Source organism: Cetorhinus maximus, chromosome 1, assembly GCF_964194155.1.
Source record: "Cetorhinus maximus chromosome 1, sCetMax3.hap1.1, whole genome shotgun sequence".
Taxonomy (NCBI): domain Eukaryota; kingdom Metazoa; phylum Chordata; class Chondrichthyes; order Lamniformes; family Cetorhinidae; genus Cetorhinus; species Cetorhinus maximus.
The window spans coordinates 96,394,302-96,417,001 of record NC_135879.1 but is presented as its reverse complement, the minus strand read 5'-3'; the positions used below and the strand labels follow the sequence as shown (position 1 = coordinate 96,417,001).

Sequence of the window (22,700 nt, the reverse complement as noted above, 5' to 3'; positions counted from 1 at the left end):
GCCTGGCTTATTGTGTGTGCAAATCACTGTTCTGTTACAAGTCCATGACTCAACTGATACAACATACTGGGTCAGTTCATTGCTTTTAACAAAGCAGAATTCCAAAACAAATACAAATACTCACTTTGTGTTTTTGTCAGACCACTGCTAATAATTGATTGGGCTGGGGTGGTGGTTTGGGGAGAATGGCCACTCACTCCCAGTGGATGCAGGAAAAAGCTTTAACATTCATTGTTTCTCGAAACAGCAATGGCAATGACAACAATGCCAACAAAACAAAATTTAGCCAATGCATTTGCATTTAAAAACATAAGTAAAAATAGCGAGGCAAAATCTCAAAATGCAAAAGCCCTCTTTTATGGTATGTAAGGTTTTAATTCATGTTTTTTCATAACACTTTCTGTGGAAACATCAAGCTTTAATAATCATTGTGGTTGTTGTAGTAATAAAAACTTCTGAATTAAGTTCCATTAGTACTTACAGTGAATATTCATGGAAGCATGCAGCAAAAGTTATAGCACTTAAAGTGCATGTCATTACATCATAAAAAATTTCTCATTCATTCTTTCTCAAAATGTGACATGAAATATCACTCCCATTCTATTCTGTTTTTCCAAGGCTACTAGTGTCAAAAAACACACATATCTCCCAATTTTAACTTCAAATCCCTGGGCACAAAAAACATGTTGCCATTTATTTTTAGTTTTGATCGTCCAACTATTGGCAGGATTCTTAGTGGAAAGATCCAAAAGATGATGCGAGTTAAGAGATGATTGCTTCTCCGTGCTTAATTGCATTCAGTATCTCTTGGCCCCAATCAAATCACCATTTCTCAAGTGGTGATTGCATTATGATTTTCAGCCCCTCACCCCAAACCCATTTTGCTAAAATAATATGTTTTCAAACAAAGCATATACCATCTTGTCTGTAAAGGCATCACATAGTGAATGTCTTTTCAATAAACTGGTAATGTAAGTTTTGCTAAAAAATTGCTACAATGACTTCTTACTCTGATTAACCAGTGGGAGGCAAGATACCTACTGAAAATTTGAATTGGTATCAACTACTGTGTGAGCGAGGTGTTGCTGTGCTACTCCTTTTGTACTGTAGATGGCATAGTTATTAACTGTGTGCTTTAAGGACAAATTAACTATCTACTCATCAGTTCTCATTCCTGGAGTCCCACCCTGGTCTCAGATTACTAACTGTTGTGGAGAGACCACACAAATTAATCTCTCTGAAACTGCAAATCATGGATCATATGCACTGAATGGGTTCCTTGACCTGCTAACACTCCAGTCTGTTTTCTCAGTTTTTTCAATTTTTCAAGAATGCGCTTTTCCCAAATTCTATGCAGGAGCTTATAAATTCGGATAAACTATATTAAAACAGATAAGTACTAATCTGTGATGGAACTTGTCCACACATTAACTGTCCTTATTAAGTTGCAACCCTAAAAACCGAGATTTCAATGGTGATTTTAAAAAAATCTGAACACCACCACAACATAAAATATGATACTATTTTGTTATTTATTTATTACTGGTTTCTATAATTGTGACAATCCTAGTGATTACTTAATGGCCATGTTACAAAATAATCTAATTGCCTAAAATTGAAGTGTAAAGCTGGGATTCACAATTTAAGTACTGTACATTTTCCACCGTAAAACAAAAATTAAAAATTCAGGGATTATAGTATATAAACTATGACAGTTATTCATGAATTGTCAAAGTATGTATGGTAGTTGAGGGGAAAGGAGGGTTAAATCACAAGGAAAAAGTCTTCTAGTGAATTGATGATAGAGCTCCCACTTTCCTCTATAATGTGAGCCCTCTCAAGAATTATGGAAATTGGTGAATAATCACATAAATGAACCCAAGTACCACAGACATTTTGTGATTGGAGTGTGCTAAAGTAGGTTCCATCATCTTAATAACCCACTGGATCTAGTTTATGAATTGTAAAAATATAGTACCTGGATCTTTTGTTTGGAATGTATGAGTCTGCCAAGAACTCATCTTCCCCAGCAAGACCTGCTTGAGAACTGTACCTTCTAACATCATCATTCCTGTGGACTGTCAGCAGGGAAAAATAGAAGAATTGTTGATTATCTAGATCACACAAATATTCACAAATACACATTTAGGTATCGAATATTTCACTAAAATAACTTGCATTCATATAGCACCTTTAATATAGTGTAACGTCCCAAGGCACTTCACAAGAGCATTATCAATTAAAATTTAACATCAAGACACATAAGAAGATATTAGGACAGGTGACCAGAAGTTTGGTCAAAGAGGCAGGTTGTAAGAAACATCTTCGATGAGAGGTAGAGAGGTGAAGGGGCTCAGGGCAATAATTACAGAGCTTAGAGCCCTGGCAACTGAAGGTGCAGCTGCCAACGATGGAGTAATTAAAACCAGGGATGCAAAGGAGGTTAGAGTTGGAGGAATAAAAGGTTAGACACCACAAAGACTGCTTTTTTCAGCATGTATGAATGCAATCTCAAAGGTCAGTTTATGATATTTATGCACATGCGGGAGCTTTTTTCAGATTTGCAGACACAGTGACGCTCTTGATATCAACTGGGCTTTATGCACAGTCTAATTCAACAACTAATTTGCAATTTTCAGAATTATGGTCGACTGACATCCAGCTCCGTCCCTTCTGAATTCTGATCTGAAATATACATTGGAAACTTCCCCTAGTATCAGCAGTTATAGCTTAAGACCTGAATTGTGCGGATTGATAACTTGCAGAACTCATATGTAAGTTTACATTATAAAGGTCAACAGAAACCTGCTTCACCTAAACATTCTGTCACTAGTTGAGCTGTGCAAGGGCTATAAACCAAAAACACCAAAACTGAGAATTTTAAATTGGGGGTGTTGGGTAACCAGGAACAAATGCACATCAGAAAAGATGGATCAGTGCAAAAGTGCTGAGTTGCATATAGGCAACAGAATTTTGGATGAGCTGAAGGGGGAAAGCTGATAAAAGAGTATTGGAAGTCAAATCTGAAGATGTCAAAGGTAATAATAAGGCTGTGAGCAGCAGATGGGCTGAAGTAAAGGCACAAGTGGGTGATTTTAGGGTGAAGAGGATATGGGTCAAATAATAGGTTTGGGAGAAAATGAGATGTAGAGTTGCAAAAAGCCTGGTTCACACTAAGATAGTAACCAGCAATGGGGAAGTATATTGCCAAGCAGTTTGACAACATGGGCAATCAATGGGCCGAGAAGAGATGGGGCGGTAGAGCTGGATGTCATCAGTATATAAATGAAGTTGACCCCATGTTGTGGATGTTATCACCAAGGGTAGATGAGGAGGGGGCAGGGGTACAAGGTCAGATCCTGGGGAACCCGGAGTAACAGTACAAGGCAGGAAGAGAATAGGAACATAGGAGCAGGAGTAGGCCATTCGGCCCATTGAGCCTGTTCTGCCATTCAATATGATCATGGCTGATTATCCACTTCAATGCCTTTTTCCCCACACAACCCCACATCCCTTTATGTTATTGGCATTTAGAAATCTGTCAGTCCCTGCTTTAAATATACTCAATGACTGAGCTTCCACAGCCCTCTGTGGTAGAGAATTCCAATGATTCACAGCCCTTTGAGTAAAAAAATTTCTCCTCATCTCGGTCCTAAGTGGCTTCCTCCTTATTTTGAAATTGTGTCCCCTGGTTCAAGACTCCCCAACGAGGGGAAATATCTTACCTACATCTACCCTGTCTATCTCTTTAAATATTTTGTAGGTTTCAATGAAATCACCTTTCATTCTTCAAAACTCTAGAGAATACAGGCACCATTTCCCCGATCGCTCTTCATAGGGCAATCCCGCCATCCCCAAAACAAGTCTGGTGAACCTTCGTTGCAATCCCTCTACGGCAATAACATCCTTCCCAAACTAAAGGAACCAAAACTGCATACAGTACTCCAGGTCCGGTCTAGCCAAGGCTCTATACAATTGAAGCAAGACTTCACTACTCCTGTACTCAAATCCTCTTGTGATAAAGAGCAACATATCATTAGCCTTCCTAATTGCTTGCTGCACCTGCATGTTAGCTTTCAGTGACTTACTGACGAGGGCACCCAGGTCCTTTTGTACACCTACACTTTCTAATCTCTTACCACTTAAGAAATACTCTGCACATCTGTTGCTCCAATCGAAGTGGATAACCTCACATCTTTCCACATTATATTCCAAGTGCCATGTTCTTTCCCATTCACTAAGTCTATACAAATCCTCTTGAAATCGCTTTGCATCTTCCTCACAACATACATTTCCAGCTAGCTTTGTGTCATCCACGAACATGGAAATATTACGTTTGGTCCCCACATCCAAATCATTGACATGTATTGTGAACAGCTTGGGCCTGAGTACTGATCCTTGTGGTACCGCACTAGTCACAGCCTGCCAACATGAGAATGACCCGTTTATTCTTACTCTCTGTTTTCTGTCTGTTAGCCAATCCTTAATCCATGCCAGTATATTACCTCCTATCCATTGTGCTTTTACTTTGCTAACCAGCCTCCTGTGGGGGACTTTATCAACAGCCTTCTGAAAATCCAAGCATACTACGTCCACCAACTCCGCTTTATCAATTGTTAGTAACAGCCTCAAAAAGCTCCAACATGTTCGCCAAACATGATTTCCCATTCATAAATCCATGCTGACTATGCCGAATAAGTTCATTATTATTCAACTGCAATTTATCACATCTTTTATAATAGATTATATAATTTTCCCCACTATTAATGTAAGGCTAACAGATCTGTAGTTGCCTGTTTTCTCTCTCCCTCCCTTCTTAAATAGTGGGGTGGCATTTGCTACCTTCCAATTAGCAGGAACAATTCCAGAATCTAAAGAATATTGAAGATGATCACCAATGCATCCATTATCTCCATAGCAACCTCTTTCAACACTCTGGAATGTAAGATCATCAGGTCCTGGGGACTTATCAACCTTCAGTCCCAATAACTGCTCCAATGCAACCTTCTTACCAGTACTAATTTCCTCCAATTCCTCATTCTCCCTAGTCCCTTGGATCGCTAATTCTGGGTGATTTCTTGTATCTTCCTCAGTGAAGACAGACACAAAGTAATCATTTAGCTCAGGCTTGTCCAACGTATGGCCCGTGGGCCACGGGCCCTGGAGCTAGTTTTCAAAATTCCGGTCAAATTGGTGAGTTTCAGTGGAAGATTCTGCATGGAGCTGGTCCTCCAATCACAGGCCATTTCTCTCCCGTGTTTGCTACTGATAGCCTCTTACTGCCACTAGTGAGCCTGAGAGACTGAGTGCGTGGGAGTGAGAGGCTGAGTGTGTGCGAGTGAGAGGCTGAGTGACTGAGTGTGTGGGAGTGTATGTGAGAGACTGAGTGTGTGGGAGAGAGAGAGAGAGAGAGAGAGATTTTGGAGTTGATAGAACAATGTAAGAACTTGAGAGGGGAAAGGGAAATTGGAGATGGTTTGATAGTATGCATGGAAAAGCGGATTGAGGGTGCATATTTCAAATAGGGTGAGATGACAGCAATTTTGAAAGGACAGGGACAGCATCCAAGGAAAAGGAATTATTTATAATATCAGCTAGCACTGGGGAACAGGAAAGGGAGTTGGATGGTCAGCACTTGAGTTGGATTATGTCAAGAGACCAGGAGATAGGTCTCAATGATAATCAAGAAATATAAAATGTTTGGATGTTAGAAGTTACCTTGTCGATAATCTGGGTCAGAAGAAATGAGAGATGGGTTTTCACTTGCTGTGCTGTATATATCACTACGGCGAACTGAATATAATCCTGTAGGTTCTGGTTAAACATATCAAAGAAATATCAACATACTCTGGAAGCAAGATCTGGATATTGATTTATAGAATTAGCATTAATTAGGGGCACTAATATTTTTTAAAAGGATACTGCTGGCTCTTCAACATAGTGACACTATGCTGACCAAAAAGGGATAAAACTATGCCAGTTGGCAGAGTTAATGATATTCTCATTTCTGGACCATGGATAGAAAATTGAACATTCTCACATACTATTCATTAACAATGCTGGCTCTTTCCCAGGGGATAGCAATATTTACCACTTTGTTGACCCTTATTTTATTATGTTAATCTGCCTATATGAGCAATTTTTACAGAAAGCTGCACTTCTCCAAGATATCTGGGTCAGAACAAGGTTATATTCTTTCACTGAAAAACTATAATCAAATAATATGGTTGGAAACCACTGAGATTCCATCTTCATTAAAAGGTACATTTGTTGTGGAGTCAAACAACAGCTCGGGAGAAATTAAATGCCATACAATAGACTGAAGCATTTGCAGAAATTCAGTGCCCACTGTAGTGTCTAAATAGGTAAGAGGTCAGTAAAGGTTGCACCTGTGAATGCCACCAAAAATAATAAAATAGCAGGAAGCTGATGTCCTGAAATGCATCGGATGCTTTCTCTGGGCAAAGAAGCTGAGGCCTGCAAAGCAACTCAGACAGACAGTCAGTGCACCATAATGTGAGGCCAACTGCAAGGGTGCCAGAAAAATATGGTCACCTAATGCAGCCACACTAGGGCTATCTGATGTGGACAAGAAAAGAGTTTGTTATTTGAAAGAAAAGCTGTGCGACCACCTCACCATAAAATCCCCCTGTACTGAATGAACAATTAGCCCTCCTTCATTGGCTAAAACCATCTACAAATCTTTTCTTGGTGCTCCTAGCACATCCCGAGTTCCATGCCTAAATTTCAGAAAATCATACGCTTTGGATACGTATTATTTTCCCTTTCACAACATGGTGGCTGACTTACTGCTGACTAGAAATGCATATGTTTCCGGTCTGCCACAAAAGAGATTTTAGCAAGCCAATTAACATCCTGAAAATAGACTCTGTACAGTTGCATTTCTTGGCCAAGAGCTTCTGGAGTCAGTAAGCAAGTTAAATCCAAGATACAATACAGGAGCAGCAGTTTGTCATCTTCGAGTCTGTTCTGTCAATCAATTAGATCACAACTGATCTGTATCTCAGCTCCATTTACTGACCTTGGTTCCAAAACCCTTGACACCTTTACCTAACAGAAATCTATCAATCCCCATTTTGTAATTTTCTATTCATCTAGCCTCAACAGCTTTTTGAGGGAGGAGAGGGGAGTGTTCCAGGTTCCCACTACCCTTTGTGTGAAGAATTACATCATGACATCAACTCTGCTGGGCCTAGCTCCAATTTAGGGTTATGTTCCCTTGATCTTGAGACCTCATCTGAGGAAGTAGCTCCTCTCTACCTTCCCTATCAAATGCCTTAACAATCTTCAATACCTCAATTAGATCATAACTTAATCTTCTTTACTCAAGGAAATGCAAGCCTAGTGTATGAAACCTGCCTTCATAATTTAGCCCATTAGGTCCTCATATAATTCTGATGATTGATACTGCACCCCCACCTCCCCATGTTTCTAAGTTTCCTTTAAATTTTGTCTTTTGTTTTTGCAGTTTCCCTTTAAGGGGGCTGCCTTTTAATGTCCCTTGATTTGTTAATTTAGTTTATTTGTTTTGTAACCAAAAGAGCTAACCCCTCCCTCCCACGACCAACCCCCCACCTCCCCCTCTGCCCCCGCCCAACCAAAAGCTTTTGGAACCTAGAACAGAATAACATATTCCAGTTGCTTTCTAAGTAGAGCTTTATACAACTGCAGTATAACTTATAACTTCTGTCCCTTTCTATTACAGCCCTCCTGAGGTAAAGACTAACATTTCATCAGCCTTTTCAATCACCATCTGTACTTGTCCGTTAGATTTTAGAAATTTCTGTACATGGGTCCCTAAATCTCTTTGCTCCACAGTTCCCAGCTCTTACCATTTAAAAAATACTCTGATCTATCTTTTTTAGGTCCAAAGTGGATCACCTCACATTTTCAAATAAAAAAAGTTAGTTAGAAGTGGGGCATAAAAGCAGAGAGGTTTAGAAAGATAAAAGTTCCTTAATAAGATATTGGAAGCAGAACTTGGAAACAAACAAAGGATGAGTAACATTTGGTAGGGTAAGCTGGGTATTTTTAAATTCTTTGATTGGATGTGAACGTCGATGACAAGGTCAGCATTCGTTGCCCATTCCTAACTGCCCCTGAACTGAGTGGTTTCTTTGACAATTTTAGAGTGCAGTTAAGAGTTAACCGCATTGCTGTGGATCTATCGTCGCATATAGGCCAGGCTGGGTAAGGATGGCAGATTTCCTTCCCTGAAGGGCATTAGTGAAACATGGGTTTTTAATGACAAGCACTGACAGTTTCATGGTTACTATAACTGAGACCAGTTTTATACTCCAGACTTTATTAATTGAGGGTGATGGAATTTGAACCCATATCCCCAGAGCATTAGTCTAGGTCTCTGGATTAATAGTCCAGTGATTTTACAATGCCACCATCCGCCCATATGTAGACAATTAAAAAGCAGTTTAGATGAGTTTTTTTTTAATTGGAATTTTGTAAGAAGTAAGCAAAGATGCTAAAGAAAAGTGAGGTAAAGTCATGCTATATTATTTCTCCAGAGCACAGATTTTGGTGCAAATTTTAGACACACACTAGGTAAATTTGGTCATTGCTATTTTAAATATTAGGCTATTTGCAAGTTTACTACTGCAGTAGTTGAAGGTATAGCCTCTCCTATTGTCTAGCAGGGGTCACATGATGTTCTTGGAGGCTCCGACCAATGAACCCTAAGCGCGAGTAATCCGGGGAGCAGGGCTTCCTGACAAGGATCCTGTTCAAGCATGTAGCATCTGAAAAGCTCTCTGTAATAAAGTTTATCTGTTTCTTGTTGAAACTTATCCAGTATGTCAAGCCAGTGGAGAGGGTGCAGAGAAGATTCACCAGGATATTGCCTGGGATGAAACATTTAAGTTATGAAGAGAGGTTGGATAGACTTGGGTTGTTTTCGTTGGAGCAGAGAAGACTGAGGGGCGACCTGATCACGGTGTACAAGATGAGGGGCATGGACAGGGTGGATAGGGAGCAGCTGTTCCCCTTAGTTGAAGGGTCAGTCACGAGAGGACACAAGTTCAAGGTGAGGGGCAGGAGGTTTAGGGGGATATGAGGAAAAACATTTTTACCCAGAGGGTGGTGACGGTCTGGAATGCGCTGCCTGGGAGGGTGGTGGAGGCGGGTTGCCTCACATCCTTTAAGTAGTACCTGGATGAGCACTTGGCACGTCATAACATTCAAGGCTATGGGCCAAGTGCTGGTAAATGGGATTAGGTAGGTAGGTCAGGTGTTTCTCATGTGTCAGTGCAGACTCGATGGGCCAAAGGGCCTCTTCTGCACTGTGTGATTCTGTGATTACATTTGGTGACGAGTATAAAATAGCTCCAAAACTGCACCACGCCTTGTGAGTACATTGAATCTTAAGAAAACAGAAAAGACTACTCACCAGTCATGCTACTCTTCGGCAGAATTGTTCCTTATGATGCGACTATGGAAGACTGGAGCCAGTATGGAAAAAGCCTTGGTTTTTATTTCATAGCGAAGGAAATTACCACGGAGGAAAGCAATCCTCTTGTGCATGTGGTAGTAAGACATACAATCTCATCCGCCTGTCAATCTGACAGCCCCGAACCCGCCTAATTCTAAGTCCTTTAATGAATTAGTGGACCTTGTGAAAATGCATTTCCAGCCGAAGCCATCCGTAATAATGCAGTGGTTTAAGTTTAATTCCAGAGTTAAGGCCCCAGAAGAGTCCATTATAGCCTATGTAGCGAAGTTGAAACAACTGACAGAACACTGCGACTTCTGGGACACACTAAGTGATGTGCTGCGGGACTGATTAGTTTGTGGAGTTCACAACGATGCCATTCAGCGCCATTTGCTCATTGAGGTCAACATTGATTTGAAGCGCGCCCTGGAAATAGCACTAGCCATGGAGAGTGCTGTGAGAGACTCACAAGCTTTGCAACACACACAATATGGCACCATTCTTCACGTGGGACGGGAGCCTGTCAGGAATGGCGCGAAAACCAGAGATACGCCAGCAAAGTGAGTGGCAATGTCCACTGTTAGAAACATGAAAAGGCCATGTAGAAACACTTCTGCAGCGACTCCAAGGTTAATTTGTTACAGATGTGGGGGTGCCATTACTGCTGTAAGAAAGGTCACGTGGTAAGGCAATGCAGGGCGAAGTCGAAACAGCCCATAAAGCAGCAAACCAACATGATTGAATTGAAAAACACAGCAGAACCTGAAGCTGCCGATACCAACATGTACATCCGCTGTAAAAACCAAATCTATCACTATCAAAATCCAAGTTAATGAGAAGCCACTAATAATGGAGATAGATAAGGGAGCCTCAACCACAGTGGTGGGAGAGCACACAATTAAATACCTAAATGACGGTAGCCAACCACTGAATCTGGAGCGGACAACCGCTAAATTGAGGAACTTAACATGCTGCGAGGATCCCTCAGGTCAGAATTGGTTCCTCTGGAAAATCATGAAGAGGAACAAAATGAATTTAGTGCCACTCTGAAAAACTGAAGAAATAGTTGGCAGAGAAGACTCAACAATGTTCAATATTCCAAGAGATACTAGTCAACAGATACAAGAAGGAGACAGAAGAGCTGAAGAATCAGCTGAATGAAACAAAAGAGGCATTAGACGGGAAAGTCGTAGAACTTTCCAAGATGCGAGTGGATAATGAAGCCATGGGTAGCTCAACTACTGAACTGAATCAAGTTAAGATTTCACCAGAGAGAAATTTGGCCAACTGTGAAATCAAAATGAAGGACAAGGCAAAGCTCTGTGGCAAACAGCAAATGAAAAGACAGAAATCAGAAAGGCCCATTGGCTATGTCTCGAGAACCCTCTCCACAGCCGAGAAGGGTTGTTCCCAACTAGAGAAGGAAGGTTTTTAGTAGTATTTGGAGTGAAGAAATTCCACCAGTGTCTGCATGGTTGACATTTCACCATTGTGTCGGACCATAAACCATTAATGGGTTTATTCAGTGAGGATAAGGCCATCCCGCTAATAGCATCAGCGAGAATACAACCTTGGGCTTTGATATTATCTGGGTATGAGTATACCTTTATGCACCGTCCTGGCTTGCATATTGCAAATGCGGACGCGCTCAATCATCTCCCATTACCAGATAGCATTGTACATGCTCCAATGCCACAAGAAGTTGTGCTTGTACTGGATTTCTTGGATTCTTCACCTGTGTGTGCGAAGCAAGTTAGAAACTGGACGAACAGGCTTCCAATTTTGTCTAAAGTCAGAGACCTTGTATTGTAAGGGTGGTCTAATTCACCAGTGTCTGAAGAAATGAGACCACTCCATGCCCAAAACACAGTTAAGTTGTCAAGGTGGAATCATGTTGTGGGGGACAAGAGTTGTCATCCCTTCGCAAGGAAGGGAACCACTCTTGACAGAGCTTCACAGTGCACATCCAGGCATATCAAAGACGAAAATGCTTGCACGAAGCTAGGTCTGGTGGCCAGGTACTGGCAGTGACATTGAAAGCATGGTCAAGCACTGTCTCTATTGTCAGGGACAACAGAAGTTGCCTGTTTCAGCTCCACCGAATTCATGGGAGTGGCCTGGTCAACCCTGGGTTAGACTATATATTGATTGCGTAGGACCATTTTTAGGTATGATGTTTCTATTGATCGTAGATGCGCATTCTAAATGGATGGGTGTATATGAAGTCAGATCACCCACATCAAGCACAACTTTCAAGAGGCTGCATCGTTGTTTCAGCATACATGGCCTACTGGACATCATCATTTCTGACAATGGTACAGTATTCACCAGTGCAGAGCTTCAGAAATTCATGAATTTAAATGGAATCACACATATTAAAACAGCCCATACCATCCCTCATTAAATCGGTTGGCTGAGAGCGCTGCGCAATCTTTCAAATCTGGAATGAAGAGGTTATCAGAAGGTACTCCAGAAACTCGACTTTCCCGTTTTCTTCTCAGTTATCATACAACGTCTCCTTCAACTACGGGTTCAACACCATCTCAATTATTGATGAAGCACCGCCTACGTACAAGGTTAAGTTTGGTGTTTCCAAACTTAGAGGGGAAGGTAGAGAGGAATCAAAGTAATCAAAAATTAAATCACAATATTCATAGCGAAGCTCGCAGATTCATTGTAGGAGACACAGTATTTGTGCAGAATTTTGGAAGTGAAACTTGTTGGGTTCCTGGGACCATCGTCTCAGAAACTGGTCCCTTATCCTTCCAGGTGGAAGTGGAAGACCAAATTGTTCAAAAGCACATGGCCCAGCTTTGGGATAGATAGACATTATATACAAACATACAAATTAGGAGCAGGAGTAGGCTACTCGGCTCCTCGAGCCTGCTCTGCCATTCATTAAGATCATGATTGATGTGAATGTAACCTCAACCTTTCCCCGATAACCTTTCCCTGCCTTGTTAATCAAGAATCTATCTAGCTCTGCCTTAAAAATATTCAAAGACTCTGCTTCCACTGCCTTTTCAGGAAGAGGGTTCCAAAGATTCACAACCCTCAGAGAAAAAACATCTCATCTGTCTTAAATGAACGACCCTTATTTTTAAACAGTGATCCCTAGTTCCAGATTCTCCCTCAAGAGGAAACATCCTCTCCACAACCACCTGTCAAGACCCCTCAGGATCTTATCTGTTTTAATCAAGCCGCCTCTTTGTCTTCTAAATTCCAGCAGATACACACCTAGTCTGTCCAACCTTTCCTCATAAGACAACCCTCCCATTTCTGGTATTAGCCTAGTAAACCTTCTCTCAACTGCTTCTAACATATTTACATCTTTCTTTAAATAAGGAGACAAGTACACAACATTCCAGATGTGGTCCCAATACCCTGCGCAACTGAAGCATAATCTCCCTACTTTTGTAATCAATTCCCCTCACAATAAATGATAACATTCTATTAGCTTTTCTAATTACCTGCTGTACCTGCATACTAACCTTTTGTGATTCATGCACTAGGACACCCAGATCCCTATGCATCTCAGAGCTCCTCAATCTCTCACCATTTAGATAATAAGCTTCTTTATTATTCTTTCTGCCAAAATGAATGATTTCACATTTGCCCACATTACACTCCATTTGCCAGGTCTTTGCCCACTCACTTAACCTATCTATGTCATTTTGTAGCCTCCTTACGTCCTCTTCACAATTTACTTTCCTACCTATCTTTGTGTCGTCAGCAAACTTAGCAACCATTCCTTTGGTCCCTTCATCTAAATCATTTATATAAATTGTAAGTTGAGTGCCCAGCACTGATCCCTGTGGCACACCACTCATCACATCCTGCCAACCAGAAAAAGACCCATTTATGCTAACTCTCTGCTCTCTGTTTGCTAGCCAATCTTCTATCCACGCCAACATGTTACCCCCTACACCATGATCTTTTATTTTCTGCAATATCCTTTGATGTGGCACTTTATCAAATGCCATCTGGGGATCTATGTACAGTACATCCACCCTTTATCCAAGCACACACAACTCCTTCAAAGAACTCCAATAAATTGGTTAAACACAATTTCCCTTTTACAAAACCATGTTGGCTCTGCCTGTTTGCCTTGAATTTTTCTAAGTGCCCTGATATAACATTTTTAATAATAGTTTCTAACATTTTCCCTATGACAGATGTTAGGCTGACTGGCCTATGCATCAACTATCTCAGGAGCCACTTCTTTCAAGACCTTAGGGTGAGGTCCATCCAGACCTGGGGATTTGTCAGCCCACAGCCCCAAGAATTTGCTCAATACCACCTCCCTTGTGATTGTAATTTTCCCCAAGTTTCTCTGTCCCTTCCTTTCCTGATTTACAGCTATTTCCGGGATGTTACTCGAGTCCTCTATAATAAAGACCGAAGCAAAATACCTGTTTAATTCATCTGCCATCCCTCCCTACTTTCCATTATTAATTCCCCAGATGCACTCTCGAAAGGACCAATGCTCATTTTGTTAACTCTTTTCTTATTTAAATATCTACAGAAACTCTTACTATCCATCCTTATATCACTAGCTAGCTTTCTCTCATACTCTAACAATTCCCTCCTCATTAATCTTTTTGTATATAATTGTGCAAAGACAGGTGGCAAGTCAGAAGATTGGATAGACTATAAGGAACAGCAAAGAATGACTAAAAGACTAATAAGGAGGGAAAAATTAGAGTATGAGAGAAAGCTATCTGGTAACATAAAGACAGTTAGTAAGGGTTTTTATAAATATTTAGAAAAGAGAAGTTAACATTGCGAGTGTTGGTCCTATAGAAAATGAGTCTGGAGAACTGATAATGGAAAATAAGGAGATGGCAGCTGAGCTGAACAGATATTTTGCATAGAGGATACAAGTAACATCCCAGAAGCAGCTATAAACCAGGAAGTGGGGAAGGAAGTCAGGAAAATTATAGTCACCAGAAAAGTGGTACTGAGTAAACTGTTGGAGCTGTGGGCTGACAAGAGCCTGGATCCTGATGGATTTCATCCTAGGGTCGTAAAAGAAGTGGCTAGTGAGATAGTTGATGCATTGGTTTTAATTTTCCAAAGCTCCCTAGATTCAGGGAATGTTCCATTAAATTGGAAGATATTAAATGTAGCTCCATTATTCAAAAAAGGAAGACAAAAAGTGGGAAACTACAGGCCAGTTAGCTTAACACCTTGTCATAGGGAAAGTGTTAAAAGCTATTATTAAAGAAGTCATAGCAGGGCACTTGGATAAGCTCGAGGTTCATCATGCAGAGTTAACATGGTTTCTGAAAGGGAAATCGTGTTTAACCAACTTATTGGAGTTCTTTGAGGAAATAACATGTGCTGTGGATAAAGGGGAACTGGTAGATGTACTGTACTTAGATCTCCAAAAGGCATTTGGTAAAGCCACATCAAAGGTTATCGCAGAAAATAAAAGCTTATGGTATGGGGGTGACATATTGGCATGGATAGACGATTGGCTGGCTAACAGGAAGCAGAGAGGAGGCATAAATTGGTCTTTTTCAGGTTGCCAAGATATAACAAGTGGTGTGCTACAGGGATCAGTGCTGGGACCTCAACTGTTTACAATTTACATAAATGACTTGGATGAAGAGATTGGAGGGGTGGTTGCCAAATTTGCTGATGACACAAAGATAAGTAGGAAAGTAAGTTGTGAAGAGGACATAAGAAGGCTACAAAAAGACAGAGATAAGTTAAGAGGGTGGACAAAGATCTGGCAAATGGAGTACAATATGGGAAAACGTGACATTGTCCATTTTGGCAGGAAGAATGTAGAGGAGACCACATTGGGAGCAGGGAATGCAGTAGACCAAATTGAAGGAGGTGTAAGTGAAGTGCTGCTTCACCTGAAAGGAGTGCTTGGGCCCTGGGGCAGTGAGGAGGTAGGAGGTAAAGGGGCAGGCGTTGCACCTTTTGCAGGTGCATAATTATTTCTATATGCGGTATAAGCTCATCTGTTTTGTTTTGATTGCTACATGCATTTAGATTCAGAGCCATTAGTTTTGTCTAGCCTTATCTTCTGATTTACTCTTAGAATTGTACTCTCTGACCCTTCCTGTCACAGTCTGTTTATAATTTCCCATATTAATACCTTTCACTCTTGCCTTGTCTCTACTCTTTGGTTTATCACATCTTCCCAAATTTGATCCCTTGCCCCCAACATTCAGTTTAAACCCTCTCTACTTTCCTAGTTATGCGGCTCATGAGGACACCCCAATACTGGTGCCAGTGCCCCACAAACCAGAACCCACTTCTCCCACACCAGTCTTTGAGCTACGCATTCATTTCTCTAATATTATTTGTCCTATGCCAATTTGCACGTGGCGCAGGAAATAATCCAGAAATTATTATCTTTGAGATTCTGCTTCCTAATTTGGTGCCTTGCTCCTCAAACTGACTATGCAGGGCCTCCTTCCTCATCCCACCTACATGGATCACGACCACTGGATTCTCCCCCTCCCACTGCAAGTTCCTCTCCAGGCCTGCGCATATGTCCCGAGCCCTGGCACCCGGGCAGGCAACAATGCCATCTGGAGTCCCGGTCTTTGCTACAGATAACAGTGTCAGTCCCCCTTACATACAGTCCCCGACTACCACTGCATTCCCTTTTGCTCCCCCCAGTTAAATTACTTCCTGTACCACAGTGCCATGTTCAGTTTGCTCATCTACCTTGCAACCTCCACTATCATCCAAACAAGCTGAGAGAACCTCAAACCTGTTGGACAATTGCAGAAGCTCACACTCCTACCCCCTGGGTCCCCTTAGCTGCCTTACTCACAGTCACACCCTCCTGTCCCTGGCCACTGACCAAATCAGAAGACCCTACCCTAAGTGGTGTGACTGCCTCTTTGTAGAAAGCAGCCAGGTAATTTTCCCTCTCCCTGATGTGTCGCAGAGTCTGCAGCTCAGCCTCCAGCTCAATGACTCTGAGCCGAAGTTTCTCAAGCCGCAAACATTTGCTGCAAACGTGTTTTCCCTGGATCACAATGTTATTCAGAGCTCCCACATGCTGCAGCCTTGACACATCACCTGTCCTGCCATCCTTAATGTGTTTTAAATAATTACTTAATTATATCAATCACTTATTTATTGTTGCTTTCTTATATATTTGATTAACTTTACCATCGAATTGTGTCCTATTTTAAACCTTAGGGATAGATTAGAATTTACCAGATACTCACCAACAGCTAATTCCTTTCCTTGTAATAGAGCAAGAACCAATTTCTATGGGGTGGGAAAGATAGAAAGGGGAAACGAACAACTCCTTCCCCCCCGCCTAAATCCCCTCTCACCAAACTAAACTCAGTTAGTCGGCTGCACTCCATTTGCTAAGGCTTCACTAAAGAACCCTGAATTCATAGCAAACTGAACTGGGGCTACAGTAACCAGATTCAACCAGGTAGCTAATTAACTACTCAGCTCCTACAACCGAGAGTGAGCTTACCCTGTCTGAACTGCAAGAAAGAAAGAACTTAGCCTGCTTGCACAGTACTTTCCAGTTACTGCTAATTACAGACTAGATTAACAAAATTAACACTTAAAATTCCCCTCTCACCAAACTCCAAGTCTTCACTCAGTTTCTCAGTTTGCCAACCAACCATTCCACCTGTGATTAATGTTGAACCATTCATCCCTGAGGTGACAGATCAACCTAGAATAGACATGCCTGATGTCTCTGTAGAGTTGACAAATCATGAACAGCCACTTTTTAATGATGTATCTGGTGCTGCAGATCCTAATCATGTCGATCCTGTGGAAGAACCTCAAGTGGTAGAGTTACACCGCTCTAACCAAATAAGGAAAGCACCTCAGAGACTTAATCTTTAATCACCTGAGTTGTACATGTATATGTTGTTGGATGTTCAAATGTTCTCTGTAAATAAAAACTGTGAAAAGCTAAAGGAGGAGGAAATGTCGAAACTGAAGTATAGCCTCTTCTACTGCCTATCAGGAGTGACATGTTGTTCTTGGAGGCTCCCACCAATCAGCCTTAAGCACGGGCAATCCGCGGGCGGGGCTTCCTGTCAAGGATCCTGTACAAGCATGTAGCATCTGAGCAGCTCTCTGTAGTAAAATTTAATCCGTTTCTTGTTGAAACCTATCCAGTATGTCAAGTCATGCTGCTCAAAACTTCAAAATAAGTCAGAGTTGAGATTATACTGTAGTACACTGATGCAGGAATTCTTAGCGGATTCATGTAAAATTCTTCTCAGATATTTAACAGAGGCATGAACATTTCTTTAGGAATAAATGCTGATATAATTTACCTTAGAAAGAGATTTGAACATGGAATCATTTTCTCACACTTCCAGAGCATTCTTTCAAGGCTTAAACATTTTAAGCATATTCAAAAGCACTGTAAACAGCTCAGTATGAACGGAAGTGTTATTTAGTTGATTATATGCTTATATTTAAAACCATTACAAGTGATTGAAAGCAGTTTCAGGCAGTTAATAAATCTCCAAATTGCAGAAGAATCCATTTAAACACATGGGCAACAAGAGCAGGGAAGAAATGTGATTAACATGCTTTCCTTATCTCCCATATTTTATCATGATTGCATTAAATATATAATGATACTAGCATAAAGTTAACACAGAATTAATTACATTCTCTCAATTGCCTTGCATGATAAAACTGCTTAGCTGACACCAATACCATAAGAATAAGGAGCACTTATTTTCTCAAAACAGAGGCAGGCCAAATAAATGATAAAGTTCGAGATCAGTGGAAGAAAACAACAGAGCTATACACAGTTAAAATTGTGATTTACTGAGATTGGCAGCAATACCATCAAACCAAAGGTTACGCAGATAATGGTCTGACTGGGCCAGCCTTTACATTCAAGATTTAGACAAAAAGATTCCCTCCATCATAAAATGGACAAGTTCAGTGCTTGCACTGTAAAAGCATAAATCAAAACAAGAGGAATAGGCCCTAGAAACACCTGGAGGCTTTGTATGTAATTGGAAATCAAGTAAGCGTACAGAATAGTTACATTGTTTCAGCAGGTTATCCTCTTGAAGTATACTTTTCATCAGGACATTCTCTTCCCATGTGGACTGAATGCAGGAAACCTTCAATTTGGATTGGACAACACGTTCCGGAGCTTCTTAAGACATTATATTTCACTAAATTAGTGTACTTTATCTGCTTTTAGGTACACAAATCCTGCTTTTTTGTTTGAAAAAAAGCATCCAACCAGCCAGGTTAATCACAGTAATTTTTCACTTTGTGTCTGGTTGGCAATGTTTTTTTCAAGGTTTTATTTGTTCCTATAAATACGTGACTTGAAATTTAATACTCAGCAATATCCATATCTAAATATGGAACCTGGCTGGCAGAATCAGCTTTGCGATTGGGAAAGAAAAAAACTCACAACCAAGCCCAATACCAGCATGTGCAACTTTCAGCATTGGCAGCAATCAAGAGTGTGCACCTTGGCTTTTGCCATCTTCAAATCAGGAATAGTAAGGCCAATTGTAGCATGCCGAGAACTGTTCTGAAATCTTAAAACAAACTCTTAATTATATTAATAGTGTTAAAATTTGAAATATAATTTTACTTGTAAGTTCACATGTATTTCTCTTTAAAACTGGGTGTGTCCAAAGTATTATTTTCAAATAGATTGTGTTTATAGCAAAGGGATTTAATTGAGTTTAGTGTCAAGCCATAAATGGAAAGTAATAGAAATTGCCTCTATGATCAGTAGAAATGACACAGCTACTGAACACATCTGAATTAGTGAAAACCATCAAAATCAGTTACATGTTAAAACTGAAGTATGCTTCTCCTTGCGTAATACTTGTTGGTTCTGCACCTCCGTATTAATTAACCTCCCTCACAATACCACCCACTGTGCACTATCAGTAATTGTATCCTGCTCTCTTCCTACTGCCCAGAAGATCTGTACTCTGCAAAGAGGCTCTATTATATTTTCTCTATTTGATTTTCACTGCAAAGATAACATGCAAGTTCATTCTTGATAATCAATTTCAGTATTTTACACTTAATGGAAACAAGACTAATGGAGTTTGGAGTTGCAAGTGTCTGTTTTGTCACCTTTTTTTTGATAAATGTACTTTTAAAAGGTATTTGGCAATGTGCCACATAATAGGCATTAGCAATAATTGAAGCCCAGGTAAATAAAGGAGCAGTGGCATTATGGATACAAAACTGGCCGAGGGACAGAAAGCAAAATATAGTGATCAACTATTGTTTTCAGACCGGAGAGGTGTGCAGCTGGACCACAGCTATATGTGAATGACTGAAAATTTAGATTAGGAGGCATAATTTTCAAGTTTGTAGATGACACAATATTTGGAGACATGATGAACAGTGAGGAGGATAGCAGAAAACTTCAGGAAGACATAAACACACTGGTGGAATAAGCAGACACATGGCAGATGATCTTTAATGCAAAGCAATGTATTTAGAAAGAATGAGGATGCAATATAAATTAAATGGTGCAATTTATAGGTGGTCAGGAAAAGAGAGATTTGGAATTCACATACACAAATCTCTGAAGGTGTTCGGACAAATTGATATGGCTGTAAAAAACGTAAATGGGATCTTTCAATTGTTTTTTATAAACCGCAGCGTAGAAGCCAAGGCAGGGAAGTCATGCGCAGCCTTTGTAAACCACTGGGTAGACCTTAGCTGGAATGCCGAGTCCAATTCTGGGCGCCACACTTTAGGAAGGATGTCAAGGCACTGGAGGGAGGTGCAAAGGAGATTTACTAGAATGATACCAGGGATGAGGCACTTCAGTTATGCAGAGACACTGGAGAAGCTGGGATTGTTTCCTTGAAGATTATGGGGATATTTAATAAAGGAGTTGAAAATTATAAAGGGTTGCAACAGAGAAGATGGGGAGAACCAGTTTCCACTGGCAGGTGGCCGATAACCAGAGGAGACAAATTTACGATAATTGGCAGGAGAACAAAATGGACGAGAAGGAGAACTTTGTTTCAAGGTGAGTTATGATGATCTGGAACGTATCACCTGAAAGGATGGTGGAAGCAGATTCAATATTAATATTGAAAATGGATTTGGATAAACACTTGAAAAGAACAGATTTGAATATCCATGGGGAAAGACAAGGAGTGGGATTTTACACCTCCCACTGGAACATCTAGCATTACCTTAATTGACAACAAAAATAATGCAACAACAGGAGGTAGTAAAGTCTAATACAGGAGTCTCAATTTTAGCAAAATAGTATTTTGTATGGAAGTAAATGGATACATCTGAAAAGTGAAATGGTTAAAAAAAGGGGACACACACCAATACTTCACGTGCACAGCAAGGAGCTATTTAAAAATCTTGGCAATCTGTAAACGTCTCCAATCTGTAAAAGCATTTAAAGAGTCTTGGATCACCCATGGCAAGTCAAGCCTAATATGTTTTAAGTGCCCATAATTTATATTCAATTAAAACAATGCCTGACCATAAGGCTTTAAGTCACTCCTCTGGCACTGTGTAAACAAGTGATGGCCCAACACTACAACCAGCCTCAATATCTTTAGCCAACAAGAAACATCAATGTGGAGCCTGTGCATCAAACAGCCCTCCCTGTATGGTGCCAATGTGGTGGAACTAAAAGGTCAGATGGTCTGCAGGTTTGGACTGGTGCTTGGATTAAGATCATAATTTTTGCTGTAGGTGTCAGTATAAAGGCATCATAATGTCAGCTGAGGCACCCAAATCAACACTTGGAGATACCCACATCCCTTCAATCTAATCAGCTTTACAACAAAATGCTAAGATCAGAGAATAACAGCAATTATTTCATCAACCACATGACTCCAACTAAAGCATCAGCTTTTCAACAAAAGCACCTGATATTGTAAACCACTGATTTCAGTCCACAATGAAAGGCGCGATGAAATCTATATTTTTTGGATTTTTTTGTCTCTGTATGTTTTAGGTGTGGAGCCATAATAATTTTGCACCTGTGGGGGCAACTCCCACTTTGTGCACTCTGTTTGACTGGAGATTGTGACATTTAAAATGCAGAATGTACCCAGCTTGGTTACATTAGGCCCTGCCTAGAAATAGGGGCGGAACCCCGTTGGGAGATTTAAAAAGGTCACAGATCAGTTCAAGGGGCAGAGGGAAAGCAGCCGATGGTGAGCAGTGATTGCTCAAATAAGTCCAGAGCTGGAGGCGGCAGCAGAAGGTTACTAGCTTCATGCTGCTGGGGAGATTGGAGCTAAGGGAAGCCCAGGGCAGTTTTCAGCCCACTGAAGCTGCAGTGACCAGTAGCCCATAAGAAGCAGACGGAATAAAGAGTCAAGCTCCATGCAGTTGAAGTGCTGCTGTTAGGTGTGCTGTTGAGGGGGCCGGAGCCATTAGTAGCTTCATGTTGCTAAGAGTTGGGGCCCAGAAGCATTGTTGGCAGCAACATGGCTGAGGAACTGGGACTGTGCCGGTGTTTGGACACAGGAGTGTAGCCTGGCCAATGGGGGGGCAACACAGTCTCAATAGGTGGTCAGCTCAGCTGGAAAAGGTGACCAAAAAGGCTCGACCTGGGGGCAGATTTGAGAGAAGTCTGGAATAGTGTGCCTTTTGAGTTAAGATTGTACTCATGGAACTTGGATAGAGTAGAAATGCTGTTGGCTGAGGGTCAGACTACCTTTTGAAGGAGCGGAGCTAAAATTCCTCCAGAGTCTTTAAAGAATTTTTGTATTTCACTGACGTCTGAAGAAATTCGAGGAGTCAATCTTAGTTGCATGTGCCATTTAATGTGCAGCTTGTGGTGTGTTTGACTACAGTTTGCCTGTTAATTCATGCTTACTTCATGTTACTTCTGTACGTCAAAGTATAAAATAGATAGTATTAACCATTTACTTTGCTGACTCTAGTAAAGTTTCTTTTTTTTTAAATTGTTGAATCTTGTGAATTTATTCCCTTAGTGAGTAACTGTGATTTCAAATTTTGTCTACATTAACAAAAAAAAGTTACTGGTTCCTAACCGGATCATGACAAAATCTGGGGGTCTCATCTGGAATCATACCAAATTTTGGGGTTCTGGGATTGTAACAAAGGATAATAAAAGCAGGCAAAAAGTACTTTGTCAAATAAGTTTATTTTGTCATACAGGACTTCAGCTAGCAGGTATTTACCTTATTTCTCATATGCTGAATATTTGTCATTGATGCAAAAATTGTCCCTAAACCTAGGATCATTAATTCTGGTGGGAAACATTCCTGCA

At 40.7% G+C, this 22,700-nt stretch overlaps 1 protein-coding gene across 2 annotated transcripts in view; it reads right to left on the bottom strand.

Annotated features, from left to right (window-relative positions):
• Window positions 1-22,700, bottom strand: part of ptpn13 (protein tyrosine phosphatase non-receptor type 13) — a 280,945-nt gene that overhangs the window by 174,001 nt on the left and 84,244 nt on the right. For both annotated transcript variants that reach the window (XM_078543989.1, XM_078543998.1), the window contains exons 8-9: window positions 5,719-5,814; window positions 1,979-2,078 (exon numbers count right to left, since the gene is read on the bottom strand). In XM_078543989.1, the coding sequence (XP_078400115.1) occupies window positions 1,979-2,078; window positions 5,719-5,814 (196 nt within the window). The remainder of the gene's footprint in view (window positions 1-1,978; window positions 2,079-5,718; window positions 5,815-22,700) is intronic.